This window comes from Cryptotermes secundus, unplaced genomic scaffold (assembly GCF_002891405.2).
Source record: "Cryptotermes secundus unplaced genomic scaffold, Csec_1.0 scaffold1044, whole genome shotgun sequence".
In the NCBI taxonomy this organism is placed as follows: Eukaryota; Metazoa; Arthropoda; class Insecta; order Blattodea; family Kalotermitidae; genus Cryptotermes; species Cryptotermes secundus.
Genome location: NW_019738363.1, coordinates 655,321 through 671,607, shown reverse-complemented (window position 1 = coordinate 671,607; position 16,287 = coordinate 655,321). Strand labels below are relative to the sequence as shown.

General features: G+C 36.8%; 1 protein-coding gene across 1 annotated transcript; it reads right to left on the bottom strand.

Moving 5' to 3' along the window:
• Positions 1 to 579: 579 nt before the first annotated feature.
• On the bottom strand, positions 580 to 15,106 carry LOC111870981 (protein Skeletor, isoforms B/C). The gene is made up of 13 exons (XM_023863680.2): positions 14,966 to 15,106; positions 13,387 to 13,612; positions 11,310 to 11,584; positions 10,415 to 10,487; positions 9,712 to 9,886; positions 7,675 to 7,780; positions 6,025 to 6,161; positions 4,853 to 4,988; positions 4,154 to 4,343; positions 3,645 to 3,745; positions 2,231 to 2,485; positions 1,217 to 1,324; positions 580 to 819 (listed from the first exon to the last, which is right to left on the bottom strand). The coding sequence occupies exons 1-13, from the start codon at positions 15,024 to 15,026 to the stop codon at positions 617 to 619; spliced, it is 2,046 nt and encodes a 681-aa protein (XP_023719448.1). The 5' UTR covers positions 15,027 to 15,106; the 3' UTR covers positions 580 to 616.
• Positions 15,107 to 16,287: the final 1,181 nt, after the last annotated feature.

Below are 16,287 nucleotides of genomic sequence, written 5' to 3'. Positions count from 1 at the left end.
TTAACCTGAATGAAAAAAATGTTAAGATTTTTGTCATGTGTAATATTTATTTTTGATGTGAACTTCATGTCCTGTCGATGTGCTCTCCACAACCCTGTGTCTTCACCCAAAATGGAAACCACTATGAAAGCTTAGAAATCTTTATGAAATGATAAATTGTAGGATTTGAGGTTCTCACAGCAGTGGTTTTGGAGAGTCCTGTTTTCTGCCATGTAGTTGCTCAATGTTTAGAGAAACATGCCCTCTCCAGCTTCACGGTCTAAGGCGAAGCCAGGCAAGAAACCACTATGAAGCAGATAGCAAGAAGAGGTTGACCTTCAACAGACTACACAGCATTATGTCCCAGAAGATAGAACTGTTAATAAATATGTAAGATTTGAGATTTTCACGGCAGTGAAAGCCGTCTTCTGGGATGTGGCACCGTGTTGATATTATATTAACCGACGTTTTGGAGGAATGTATCGCTCCCATCTTCAGGGTTGAAGAAAAATCACTGAGCGAGGAACTAGCATGGGCCCATGCTAGTTCCTCACTCATGGAATGTGTGTATTTTGTGTAAAGGATACATAAAAACCAGAATGTTAGGACAGTGTATTTATCATTTCAAAAACATGTGCTACAGTGCTGCAAATATTGCAAAAGCACACATGACTATCACAGTTTGTACAGACATTTGGATGGATGGGAGAGATCTGCTGGCACTTGTATAGCTGTCCACAATGTGAATCTTCCAGCCCATGTTGGCATGTGTGAAACTGTTATAGTACACAACATCTGGCCACGTTGTGTTGGGTGTCACTTCCAAGATGGCTGGTTCACCTGTAGCAGAATTATTGTCATCAGTGTTTTTCAAAATTTTTTTATAAGTAACTTTAAGTAAAATCAAAATAATATACCATGTATGTATATGGTTTGGCACAACTGTTATGTATAGACTGGGCTCACGTGGCTCAGAATTGGGTAAAATAGCGAGTTTCTGTAAATGCAGTAATGAACATTCAGGTTTTGTAAAAGTAAGGAATTTCTTGACTGGGGTTGTAAGTTACCAGCCTTTGAAGAAAGACACTGTACCATGAAGTTAGTTTTCAAATTATTTCTTGCATAGATATTCTTTTCTTCTCTTCAGTTCTTAGCTGTACCACGTTCCAATAATATATTCTCATTACATGTGCTACCTTATTCAATCAATACAAATACTAGAAGCAGTATGATTTACCTTCATCACACGAGAACACCAGAGAGCGATTGAACTTCTTAAATGTTGGAAAGTCATCATCCAGTCTTCTATCCCTTCCATTGTGCCGTGCAATGCACAAAGGTCCCGCTGAAATACAGTCAATCATTCAGTAAAATCCTACAGCATCAGTCGTTATTAATCAGCACTTTATGGACTTCAAATCTATTTAAGGTTTCTTTTGGATCCAGTGGATTTATTCACTAAAATAAGGAAAATTTTAAATGGAGATTATTTAATAATGAGGTTACTGACTTTGTATCATTGAAACCAAATATTATATAAGAGAAAGCCTTAAATCGAGGAATGTTACATGAAGGTTTCACTGTTTAGTGCAATCATTGCTGATGATGGCAATTTTCTGCTGAAGTGAGTGTGTTCTACCATGGTAAATGATGATTCATGATGTCATAGCTGCGTTTCCTTATCAGATACTATTTAGTTCCCACAAGACATATAGTGATTATAATGAGAGCTCTGGATAACCACTTGCTTTCCCAGTCAGAAGTTCTTGAACTGGTCTCTAACTGACAGTACTTACTCAGCCCACATTTTCAGCCTGAATGGTCCTCTGGCCATTAGCTTAATGTGGTAGGGACATGTACATATCCTGGTCACCCGAGGAGTTACCATAATAGAGGCATAAGCTCGTGGTAGGGTCAGCCATGGTTAACAAGTTGAAAGGTAGGGATAGGACAAAGGTATCCCCTGGTTTTCCAGATTGGGAATTTTGCATGAGATGACAATATTTGTTAAGGAACCTTGAGTTGTTATTTGGAATGAGCTGGCTGGAAGATGTATAGAGAATGATTTACAGGAGCTGAAAATGAAGAAATGGAGGCAAAAGGCAAGTAATATGGAAGAATGGGCTAGGGTTCTTAGATGCTTGTAGAGCCAAGGAATAAGTAAGACCCAAGCATTTTGTTTTTGATATATTTTCTCCATAAATCTGGCAACAAAAATATGCGATACATTTACTGTTTTGCAGTTGCTTACCTGCAGTGGGGCGTGGTTGTCCCCTTCTCGTGAATTCTACACCTGCCAGGACCCTCACTTTTTTCTGAGCCTCTTCACTGAGCCTGTCAAATCCTCCATGAGGTTCGTCAGTTATGATGAAGGGGTGATAAGTCTCAGCACTATGTGGATTATTACCACCATACACTTTGAAAGCATAAGTTAACCCTCTACGCAGCCACAACTCGGGGATTAAGTAACCATTTACATACCATGCCAGTCCAGTGGAAGTCATGCCTGTGAATTATACTTGTTAGTTATTATTTAGCAACATTTAAATGTCCTTTATGCAGTGTGCTCAAAAGGATATCTTTATTTCTTTGGAATGAACTGGCAACCACACTATTAAATGATGCAGACGAGCCCAGAAGACTGAAAAGGCATAAACCAAATGACCTAACAACGCGCTTCATATAAATGCAGTACACAAAATAACAAAGTCACACTCGAAATAGATCCGTAGAGAATGCTCACTGGAGCATTACTCTCCCCAACCTGTTCTCTCTTAGTATTTAAGCTTTAGATTAAGTATCACAAAAGATGTACTTATAGCCCGTAATGGACTGATTGTACAAATACATGGAGATACAAAAAAAATTCTTTAGAAACACTGATGTTTTATGTGAAACAAGCAGATATATGGATGAAATCAGAAGCAATTGACGCAGTGGGATTTTGTCCGGTGGCATGTGCTGATGTTAGTAATTTTGAACCTTTGTTGATAGTAAGAGAAGTGGCTGAATTTGCTATAGAAAGAGGGACAGAGGGACAGAGGTATACCAGATATTTCATCTGCATTGTGACTTTCTCATTTAAGAATTAGTACTAAACAAGAAAGAAAAGGAAATTCCGTATGACCTGGTACTTGGGATTAATTTAAACAACAGTCTTCTACAGTAACACCTTATTCACGAAACTCAGAGTATGAAAAATAATTATCTGTATGGTAACAATGCTGACCTTTATTTTTAAATGTCTGGTTCGAATCCCAGCTGCATCACATACTAATCTGATCAAGGTTTAAGCCTATGCCCTGAGTCCTTGCAGGCAAATGCCACTCTCTTTCAAATTGTCTTGCTTTTTCTTCTTGTTTCATATTTAGGGTGTTATAGATTCAGATCCTGGTCCAGAGATTGGCTATCCTGACTGGGGTCTTTATGCTTTTCCTCAGTCCCTCCAGCCAAATGCCGAGATAGTACAAACTAGGTCACAAACTTTTTCTTCCACATCCTTTCCAATTCATTCTTCACAACTATTCTATCGTTTGATAGTGTACAGTCTGAGCTATTGAAAGCATCATTAAACAAAACAAGAATTCATAATTGTATGAATTGTTATAAATTAACTTATACAGTCACTCGATCAGAAGAACATACATACATACATACATACATACCAGTAATTCCTTGGTAGCCTCTCTTCCCTGCAGATGGTCCTAGAATTGCTGTAAAAGTGCGGATTGTTCGATCAAAAATTTGGCTCTTATCCCAAGGTTCCCTGGAACAAAACAAACAAATAGCAGAAGACAAAGAAGCTATATTTCTTTAAAGAAACTGCAGTATCATCAGCACACCTCAGTTCAGGGCAAATCAGAGAGCTCATGAACATGCCACTTTTCAACATGTTTCTTGTTTATAAAAAGTTCCATCTTGAAAAATGACACTACAAAATTTATGTCTGTTATTCTGTTCCATAGCAATAACTGATGGATAATTGTACCTGTTCATATGAAATCTGGTATAACAGATCATAAACATATGTACATGCCAACAAAACGTTCCAACTTACATAAAAAGAAACAGTTTAATATATGAGTAGTGTCGCTGAAGATTACTACTTAACTATGAAAACACACTTTCCCTGTGGTTTTGGTTCTAATAGGAGACTATACATACAAAAAAATACCTGAAACTCTCATGAGTTCGAGTGAAAGCAAAACAATTGCTTTCTTTCTCCTTTCTGTTCAGTTCAATTTGCACATTACCCTTGGGGTAAACATCATGAAACATGGGTTCCTTGTTATGGTTCAACCGCCCAATAGCCCACACCACATAGGATGATCCTTCTATGGGATATTCCTTGTCTCCAGGATCAGCTGTAAGGACATAGGTATTTGATTAAAAACCAATAGGCCCACAGTAAGTTTACATTAAGGTCTTCTGGGTTGTGATAAAGTGTGATCAGATAGAAAATTGCCAGCATTTCAGATAAACCTGCCTCAGTCTTCAGGATAGGACATGCAGAACACCAAAGAAAATCTTATAAATGTAAATTTTTATTGCTGGCAGCATGACCACTGACATCAATGGAGTAATGCAAGTTTACAGTATGACAGGCATATGTATTTTCACTTAATTCGCTACAGAATTTCAATATGTTTAGGTTTGTCTGCCTGTGGTATCTTTTCGTATAGACTGATCATGAGTTAGTAAGAGTGGGAGGTTACTCCATTATGAGACACATATTCCAAATGCATTCTTTGCTATTTTTAACCCTCATATTCATTTATTGCAGATTAAAGTCTTTTGTTGAAAAGCTAATTGTCAGAACGTATGTTAATATTTTAACTCCAGTTGAATTGAATCTGAACACTGTAACCCTCACATGATATAAGTGTGCGCCGATAAGTAATGATGTTAATACCACTCTCCCGTACAGCAGTGTGTAACTGGTTGTTGTCAATACCTCCAAGGAGCTCATCCTTACAGACACCTTTGTACTGCCCCAGGACTTTCCCACACTACAGAAGACAGACAGAAATTTTACACGTTAATTTACATAGCTGTCAGAACTAAACTTTACATGCAACATGTTTTACTAACTTTGTTTAAATTGCAAATGTGTTGTTAACTGAGCAATCATTAATTTACTGTTATATTTTGCACTTCTATATCATGAAGCCATGATATCCAACTGACTTACACCTGGTACTGTGGAACCTAAAGGTTCATTATCACTATATATCATCGTTGAATGGTTGGCATTCCTGCTTCATATTGAAGAGGTCCCACCTTCATTTCTCAGCCTGAAGGCTAGCTATTGTGACAGACCTTCATGTGGTTTTCAAAAGTACTTCCACATTAATGTGGAGATAGTACATTAAAATAAGCAACAGCTGCATACATATATTAATGACATTGTAATAGTGGTTTCCTAAATGTTGATCATGTCCTTATGAAGATGGTTAACGCAACCGAAAAATGGTAAGGAAAATGAAACATTGAAATACAACTTTTATAAATCAATCACACTGGACAGTGCTATGAGTCAATTTATATTAGAAATTCCACATTTGGTGACACGTGTTTAATGAATTATTAATTTCTCTTGGAATTTAAGCTGAGACTCATTTTAAAATAAATGGTTAGAGAGAAATGCTGTCTGTGTTTCACATTTTGGTTACGTAATATGTGCATAGGCATTATTATTTCTTCACTAATTTCCAGGCTAATTTCTGTGTTAAGATCACAGTCTTCTGAGATATGAATGGTGTAGCCTGACAGATAGATGCAAAAGTGTTAGAGGAACGTGGCCTATCCGACGTTAAGACAGCAGGTTCCACCAAAATGTTGGTGCTATGTAGCCTGAGCTACCAACATTGTAATTAAATAAATCATACATAAATAAATTTCATAATGTTGCTGATAAAATTTATATACTAATATAATAAATACACTGTTCTTCAGTAGTTACTATAGGATTCTGACGATGGATAAAGTCCAAAAACCTAACATATCACTGTTCTTCAGTGTTATGTCTTTGATGTAGCAACTTACTGGAGCTTTAGCTGTGATGTTGTAATCAGTAGCATAACCCAAGTAGCCATCTATATATGCGATCGCAACATCAGAACCAATCATTTCACTCTTGTTTTCAGCAGCACTCAGCCCAAAAGCCATGTACTCATCTTCAGCTACAATGAAAGTTCAAGAAGAACAGTGATGTATTCAGTTGTATTCAGATTCACTTTCCACATGCACCATCACATGTTTGGATACTATGTAGCTTCCATTGATAAAATCACATTTAGTGGTTCATTCCTGTACTCTTCTCTGCCTATAATTTATTTTGTAAATAGTAAAGTCAGAACTTGTCTGAGGCCTAATCACAACACCATAAAGGAGTGTAGGATGTATGACCATATAGCTCCACATATTCTAGACTTTGACACTAACAGATGTGAGTAGTTGGCTTCATGTTTGGCTGTCTGCCACCAAGGAAATACCTGCTAATACTGAGTGGATGGAAGGCTGGGTTGGTCCCAGAGCCAATGTGGATGTGGTAAGGAGAATAAGTCCAGCCTCTGCTGTGAATTTAATCCAAGTTTTGAAGCCAGTAGCCAGTTATTGAGCTGTCTGATTTCCTACTTTCGTTACAAGAAATTTGTTTCTTTATAAAACATTTTTCTGATTGAGAAGTTTCTGTTGGTAGAATAGATCTGCATAACATTTGTGATAAAAAGTTCATTTCAATTAAACTTCTCCTTATATGGGGGGTACATGTTCACAGTGGAAAGTTCTATGAATGCTCCCTTTAGTTTTATCATGTCTTCACGTCCATCTGTCATTATGTAACAACCAATGAACTGCTGTTTCAAATTTTCTGTCATCTGGTAACAGAAATGGACCCTTTACATAAAGATAAATGGCATAGATCTTTACATCCTTATTAGAAAGTTACTAGAATCTATTCTGAACATACAGTGGGAACCAATATCATTATACCAGAGATCTCATTGAACACACAGGATATTTTTTCATACAGTTGTCTGCACAAATGTTGAAAATTTGAAGATGTTTTAGACAGACAATAACTTACAGTTATTGAGTTCTTCGGCATTATCCATCAACCTGTTATTTTAATAAGACAATAACTTGTTAAGTTACACATTATATACTGTGGAACACTGGAGGAAGTTTAAGAGGTACATATTTCAGTATGATAAAAATGTAAGGCAAAGCTATCTCTTTAACAGGCCATGGAGGCCCATTTATGAGAGGCTGAGGCTCCCACATTTCCTAGACGGTTGGCTCACAGATGGCAGTGAGATTGTCAGCCTTACATGCTGGCTGCCCTTTACCCCTCAGTAAAATTCCCCGTACTCATTTCTGTTAGGGGCTGAGTTGACCATAGGGCCATAGTGCGGCTGGAAGGATTAGGTCAATTTAAGAATCCAGTGGCCTCATTGGGACTTGAACCCATTACCTTCCAGCTTGTAACATAGTGCCTCAACAAACTATGCTACCATGTACGCCTTTTGTATGATAAACTATAATAATTCTCTGGTACTTGAACCATCAAGTTAAATACTGGTAATATCAAATCCAATGCTGGACACAAACGTCAGATAATTCCATCCACTTTCCTAGTTCCGTAAGTTCTTTCTTAACCTTGTAACATGTTTAGACTAACTGCATGGTACTCACCAACTTGCCCAGCAAGTTGAATGGTAATCTGAGGACCAAATATCTCCCAGCTCACTTGAATGTCTTTGTGTAATTGGAAACAGTTTGGCAGAGCATTTGTGTGCGGCTGAAACAGAAATATAAAGCATTCACACGAAGAAAGTTTTATGCTTGTTAATCTGCACCAACTTCCGCTTTGCAACAGTACACAACTGCAATGTGTATTCCTAAAAGTAATGTAATATGCAGGACATGTCTTGCAACTTGCTTACTAGTGATTAAGACTTTTCTTTTGGACTTTTTCTTAGGTAGGCCAATGGTTTAGGACTAGTTCTGCTAGGAAGTCAAATGAGTATGTCTTTTGTTCACCTGACGAAGGAAATAGAACCAGTTTCCAAAATGTAATAATTTAAAAAAATTGGATGATGGACAAAGTATAAAAAGATTCTCTAAATCAATGTGTCACACAATCATAAGAAGCTTTAATCTTAATTCGTGTGTACTAGTTTTCTGACAGCACAAAACCTAGCGATACTTCCCTCTGTGCAGCACATCTGTCTCCTCATCATACTGTCATTAAGATGAAGCAACTTTTATATCCTTTAAATAATCTGTTTCTTTCTTCCTGTTTAAACTTTTACACCAAGCTTTGCCACATACCTCTCTGCTAGGAATGCCAATGCTGCTTGTGTGTAAATGGAATTTCACAGAGAAACCTACAATTCTTGCTCATATGACCTTTAAGTGATCAGAGATATGAATCCTGTGGAAGTTTGTTATTTCTTCCATATATCACCAATAATGGAAGAGGTTGAAAATACAATAGAAAAATGAAGAGTAATAAATCTGCTAGCAGAACTATTAAAATTATTAAAGAAATGGTCAATGATATCATTCTCCAAGTATGGCTAATGGAAGGAATCCCTAAAGACTGGAGGAAAAGCATTATCTGCCTAATACATAAAAAAGGGAGCTCTAATGGAATGTCATAACCATACAGGGATAAATATTTTAATTATAGCACTATTTACAGTTGCTGGTATACAAACTAATGGCACAATATTTTATAAGTCTGTCCAGTTACTTGCATGTGCAGATGATACAACATCATAGCAGGATCCCAACCCTCACTTAAAGAAGACTTTCTCAGACCAGAAGGTGCAGCAACAAGAATGGGATTAAGAGTAAACCAAAGAGATACAAATTATATGATTAGAAGTCAGAATGCAAAACAAAGTTAAAATATAACTATTTGTAATTATACTTTTGAAGTAGTACATTTAAATATCTTGGGTCCTCTGTCAATTATAATATTGATATTAGTCAGGATATTAAGGAATTAATTTTGATAGCTAATACATGTTTTTCTGGATTAAAGAACCAAATAATGTCACATGTAGTACTTTCGTTGGATAATAAAATCATATTATACAAGACAGTAATTAGGCCAGTCCTGACATACACATTGGAATCATGGATATTATCTATGTCTGGTAAATAAAAGCTCTTTATATCTTTGAGTTCACATATGGCCCAATCGAAGATGACAAGGAATGAAGAATCAGATGCAATTATGAATTGTAAGCTTTGTATGAGGGTGTGGATATTATAACCTTTATAGAAATGGGTAGGTTGAATGGGCTAGCAATCTTCTGCAAAAAGTGTTCTTAATGCCAAACCAGAAGACAATAAAAAAAGGGGAAGGCCTAAACTGAGATGGGAAGATGGAGTGGATGGTTATGTTAAAGCTCTGGGGGAAAGAAACTAGAAAAACATAGCCATGAATAGATAAATCTGGCAGAATCTTCTAAGGAAGGCTATGGCCCAAAAAGGCTGTTTTTCTATTGATAATGATGATCGGTATATAACACCTAATGCCTTCTTTATTGTTAGAAATGCTGTACTAAGTGAGTAACATGAAGCCAATCTTCAACTGTTACAGTTTCAGGGTAAGTGTGTCAAGACTATCTAATCACCTTGTGGTGTGCAATGGATAACTTCTTTCTGGTTCTAGACTAAAATTATATTGCAAGTCCATTGTATTGTTACTATACGAACCACAACTTTAACAAGAGAGGGAGGCACATTCAGACCATCTGGGATGATCACAGATCCATAGTTCTGCTTGCTCTCAACATCAAATATACTGAACCAGTCAATTTCAAAAATGGTCCATTCCCCTGGAAGCTGAAGTATAATGTCTTCTTTGCTGTATGTTCGCAGAGGGTCAAGACTGTTGGCATAGAATAATATTTGATCATGTGATACAACATTGGTGTTCATATAACAACCACAATTGCCTTACAAGAATTTTTAAAACTGCATATTGTGTTATAAAATTCCCTTCTTACCATGAATTTCAGTAAATAATTTTACTTTTTAAGATCATGTTTTGCTGTCAAATACTCTTTACAACACAAACCAAGAAGTTCAACTACTGTGTTTGTTTTTCACATTCTTCAGATATTACCTAATCAAAAGTTGCATATTTTTTTAGCATATGCTACAACACTAAATTTCAGCATCATACATTAAATGAAATTAATGTTCCTTGCACTGCATAACATCATGCAGTATTCATAGATAGCAGCTTGCAGGAAACTGCACGTATTTGTTTCTTTCACTAGACTGCTTTCATCCCATAGCTATTTGAAGCTACTGTGCACATTTTCTGATATCAAGGTATGAAAAAGAATATCTAGAACAAGGATCACATCAAATATATAACAACAAAAAAGCAACAGTAAAGCAGAAAACTTACTATCCATATTCATCTGGAACTTTGGTGCCTTTAGAAGAAGGCTGTGGTCCAAGTCCAACCCAGAAGTATGTATCTGCAAGGTATACAAAAAAGCACTCTTCCAGTTGGTTTGTTTGATTATGAAGTGTACTCTCTTATTCTAAAGGAAAAAAGTAATATGCATTTATATGTGAGCTGCTAAATAAGGGACTGCATGCCAAAAAATGTTAATACTGATTTTAGTGGTGTAGGTTGTAAGGATGGGAATGGATGAAACTGGCTCAGGATCATGTTATGGCTTTAGTGTTACTGTTGGAACTGCAGAATATATTTAGCTTCAATTAAGACAGCTCATCTCAGGGCTAAAATTCAAACCAAAAATCTCTTGAATATGAAGCAGGAACACTACCTGTTCAACTGAGATAATGGTGCCTCGTTAAGATGATTACATAAAGATCAATGTAATAAGCACATCATTGTAGCATGCATAGCAGAAACAAAAATGGTACAAATTTGATTTGGAAAACCATATAGAAAGTCATTTGGGACAGTAAGATATAATATTATATACTGATATATGGAGGAAAGAACAAGCTTCCATGCTACCAAAATCTCTGGCCAATTGATAGAAATCTGCAGGATTGTGGAGTTTTGTGCACAACAGGTTTACCCCCAAGCAGGCATGGCAATTTTAGCAGTCAAATAGATACTAGGTCCTAGGCTGTGAATTTGTGAATTCGATTGAACTCAGTTGGGATAGGGCCAATTACGCACTTTTACAGCAATAATGGTGAACCTTTGGATTCAATAAAAATGGAGTTATTTTTTAATATCTGAATATCAATTACTGAAGGAAGGCCTTGTACCTTAGTGTTGGTTAGTGGACAGAACTTAAAAACACATGAAAGATTCTTACCTTTTCCTCCACCATTATACGTAAACTGTGATATCTTTATTGTCTTTGCATCGATAATCTCGATGGTTTCTGACTCCACATCATGGGAGTGACTTGTGAGCCTTGAGATCTTCTGGGTTGTGGGTGGCTCAAATTCTTCTGGTATGTAGACATCTCCGAAAGTGTTCTGACTTGAGAGGTCGTACACAGCAAACCACTTGATTTCAGTGATTTTCTTGTTGTCAGGTAAGGTCAGAGTGAAGTCTTTATTAAAATAACGGTCCAATACGTTTGTCCTGTAGGACAGAAGCCATTTTCTACAGGAAATACGTGTTTTATAAACTATGACCTCCACTGTTTCTGTTGTGTTTCTTGAATAAAGTGCTTTTTGGTGAGGGATCATCTGTCTATTAATTTCATATTTGAATGAAGTTTGATGAAGTTTCGAATTAGTTGTCTACATTGTCTGGAGAATCTAATTTTGATTCATATTGACATAATAAGACCTCTACTTCACATGAAGCTCAAATTGTAATGTCATTGTGAATTTTCCAAAGAAATGGCACAATGCAAAAACACCTGATAATAATATAAGTAGCAGGAGTTATTAAGATTTACAAATTTTATTTGAAATATTTCTGATATATGTATGTAGGTTCAAGTATAGTACTTTACTACATATTTCGACTTTCAAGAAGCCATCGTCAGGTAAAGACATTTAAAAACTTTTTACCTATTGAATTGAATGCTAATTACACGATGTAGTATTAGATTAGTTTTTAAGTGTATTTACCTGATGATGGCTTCTTGAAAGCCGAAACATGTAGTAAAGTACAACTTGAAACTACATACATATATTATTAATTGTTGTGTTCTGACGGCTTTCAATAAAGAAATATATATACACAACAGGTTGCCTTCACTGAAAATTTATTTGAAACATTTCTGATATGTTGAATATTTAACTCAGTGTATGATGAAGTAGTTTACAACTAAGCAGTGTACTTGTCATGTTACTGACTTTGTGGCAAAAGTCTGATTCTGCAGTATGTGAACATCATGATCATGGGGGTACATAAAATCACAAAAAATACATTTGTGTATAGCGTAAATGGGCCTTCATTCTGCAAAATGTTTTATCATTTCAGTATTGCACTATTCAGTTCCCAAGGCAAATATTTATAAACACAATATATATTCACATGAACCTATATTCTTATATGTTTTCTGGAATAGCATAGTGAGTGGATGACTAGGGTTTGATTCCCAGCATGATAGGTTCACTGATAGCAGATTGGCTCTGGTGCCCAACCAACCTTCTATCCAGTGGGTTGGGAGCTCTTTCCCAGGAGTAAAATGTCCAAGGTATGAACCTGACCACTCAAAATTCAATCTAATTCCAAGGATATGCATGCATGGAGTTGTACTTCCACTTCTCCATATTTCTTCATGGCATGGTGTTTCATTATGCATAGGGAGAGTTTTATATTTAGCTAATTACTCACTAATGGAGCTGAGCACTTCTTGAGAAGCCGCCAATTCTGCAGCTACTCAAGAATTTCCCAGCATTTTATGGAACCCAAAGTTTCATCACTGTGTTCACAGAAGCCTTCCACTGGTCTCTATCCTGAGACAGATCAATCCAATCCATACCATCCCATCTTCCCTCTCAGGTCCATTTTAATATTTTCCACCCACCTACACCTTGGTCTTCCCAGTGGTCTCTTTCCTCCTGGCTTTCCCACAACATCCTATATGCATTCCTCTTCTCCCCCATTTCTGGTACATGCTCTGCCCACTTCATCCTCCTTGACTTGTTCATTGTAATTATATTTGGAGAAGTACAAGTTATGAAGCTCCTGATTATGCAGTTTTCTCCAACCTCCCATCACTTCATCTCTTTTCAGTCGAAATATTCTCCTCAACATCCCCTTTTCGCAAACACCCTCAGTCTATGATCCTTAATGTCAGAGACCAAGTTTCACACCCATACAGAACCACAGGCAAAATTATATTTTATATTTACATTAATAATTAATACTGACAGTAGATAAATCTTAGCCTCTAAGTCTTTAAGTACCAATAATATTACACTTACTTTCCATATTCATCTGGAACTATAAAGCCTTGTGGTCCTGGACGGTTCGAAGCACCTGCCCAGAAGAATGTGTCAGCTCCATTACCATCATAGTTGAAGTTTGTGAGCAGAAATGTGTACTCATCTACAGCATAAATGTCACCTGTCACCTGGTGATGATAAGAATTAATCTTGCCAAGGTACTTCCCCTTGTATACCTCCGTATCCTCTGAGATTACATTGTTTACTGTTAAGACAAAAGAAACATAAATAGACCAGGCACAAATAAGTTTGACTGTTAGTTTGCCACTGTATCCTGATAAGTACATTCTAATGCTTGCAAATCAAAAAAATCCACTGTGCTATATAAATATATAATCTTCATGTCACTGCAGACATGTCTCTAAATATGGCCAAGATTTGGTCTCTTTCATTTTATGGGGATTCTGAAGTAATGAAACTTAAAGAAATTCAGATAATTATTATTTTGTTATTTCTGGGTGATTCTGATAATTAATATTGCTGATTATGGATAACTACTCTTTCTAGCAATGAAACTGAAAGAATTTGGTTTACAGTTCATCTGTTCACTCCCCCTGCAAAGCTGTAAGGCTATCAAGGAACTTATAATCCATAACTTGTTTTCTTACTTTATTAACGCACGAACCTCACAGCCTGCATGTGTTATTAAATTCTTGGAACAATGCACTTATTTGACTTGTTCGTAATTCCAAAATAACATCATTAAGGTACAGCTGTTCTTGTACTTAATTAGTTAAGCACTATGTCATGAAGACATGTGGGGGAGTGGAGGTATACCGCCACCTTTCTTGACCTTGGTATTAGATAGATGTGAGTGGTCAGCTTCACCCCCATGCCACTTTACCCTCAAGGACAGAGTCCCCGGTACCCATTGGATAGGAGGCTGGGTGGGTTCCAGAGTAGGTTTGGACACTGTGGAGATGAGAAAAATCTTGCACTCCCGGGAATCGAACCCTTGCCCACCAACCCATAGCCCCTTCGCTATACCTACTGAGCTACTCCGACTACTAAAATAACACTATAACATTATAAATGGAAACGTGTATATGACGTCATCTTAAAGTATCACAGTCATCGGATATGTCATCACGTTCGTCATAATTGAAACCGTTAGGCTATAAAGTGATATGTAGATCGAGTTCAATAAACGAGCATCACGTACGCATGGTTCCAGTTTAAGACGACTATGTGTTATGTTCTTGCATTGAAATCTCCGAACTTACAGTAAAAATTATGGGTTTTACACTTTTTTACTTCACTTTCATTCATTTCTGTTACCAATCTCGTCGTTACTTTGTATACGCATTGTATAGATAAGCAATTTCGACATTTGTGTTAGATTAATGAATTGTTGTCAACAATGTCACCTTGTTTTGTTGGCTAATCATATAATTTTATCCAAATTTTCTTCTCATTCGTGATATGTATTCAACACAAAGACAAACAGAAACTGGAACAACAGCAAACTTCTCGAAAGCTACGGAGCCGACATTGGTGTAGAATGCTAAATAATTTCTTCCAGCTCAACAAACCATCGTTGTATGGCGAACAGTCTTACCTAATAAAAATATATTCAACACACTGAATAATATTCGATGTTTAAATCTCATATTTGGCATGAATGAATGGAAAAGAGCATTTCTTCTTGCCGTCTTGATGTTCCAGCTGTTCACTTATCCACAGACTCTCAGACTGACACTTCCACACCGCAAGACTTGGAACAAGACGCACAAGGATTATACTGCCGAAACTCATAATGCCCTTCAAATCTGTAGTCCAGTCTCAATTATTTAGAATGAAACGAAGACACACTTGAATATTCATATAATAAGAAAAGCATCAAAAGCTAAGAGATATTAAGCAATAACAAATATCCGTTATTCTGATTAGGGCTTATTTCATATTCCAACCAGACAAACCTTCTCTGGCTTTGCCAGAAGACAATCATCAAATGATTGGTATGTCTCAACATTCAGTTATCCTATGTCAAAACAGTCTGCGTATAGGGATTATTTTCATTACATTTTTAAGTAAAGATCTTGATAACCACCCTGATAATTTAGTTGTAAGCCTTATGAATTATTATCCAAGGTTTCGTACTATTAAATTTCCCACTTTGTTCCATATTCTTTCTAGTCCTACATTGAAATTTATAATTTTTATCTAGGGTTGTGATTGTGAATTCTTAAAATATTATATTCTTGTGCAAAAATAAGTTAAAGTAAGGATTAATTGTTGTAGAATCACTGGGGGTGGCTGTACTTGAAAGGCAGTGACATATCATTTACAGAAATCATATAAAACATGACAGAATAGTGAGTATAGTGACTGGCTGCAAAGTGGATGGCTGGGGATCGACTTCTTATAGCCACGTTTACAAATTTCCTTCTTCACCGCCGCGTCCTGAACAGCTCTGGGGCCCACTGGTCCTTCTGTGGAGTTAAAGCAACGTGGTCTCACGCGGTAGCATAGCTGGTTGAGGCACTATGCTACAAGCCGGAAGGTCGCGGGATCGAATCCCGATGAGGTGGATTTTTTCAATTTTCCTAATCCTTCCAGCCGCACTATGGCCCTGAGGACGACTCAGACTCTAACAGAAACAAGTACCAGAAATATTCTTTGGGGTAAAGGGCGGGCGGCCCGTAAGACTGACAACCTTACCCCTATCTGTGCGATTGTCTAGAAAATGTGGGAACCTCAACAACTCACAACTCTATGAGCCTCCACGGCCGGTTACAGGGAATTTACTTTTACTTACTTTTTTTACTTCTCCGTCTACTGCCAATGCCATTAATGAAAGTACAGTCACACTTCTTACAGTATGAACATTCTAACTGCAATATATGCACTTCTGCATTATAAGTACGACGCCCACATTTT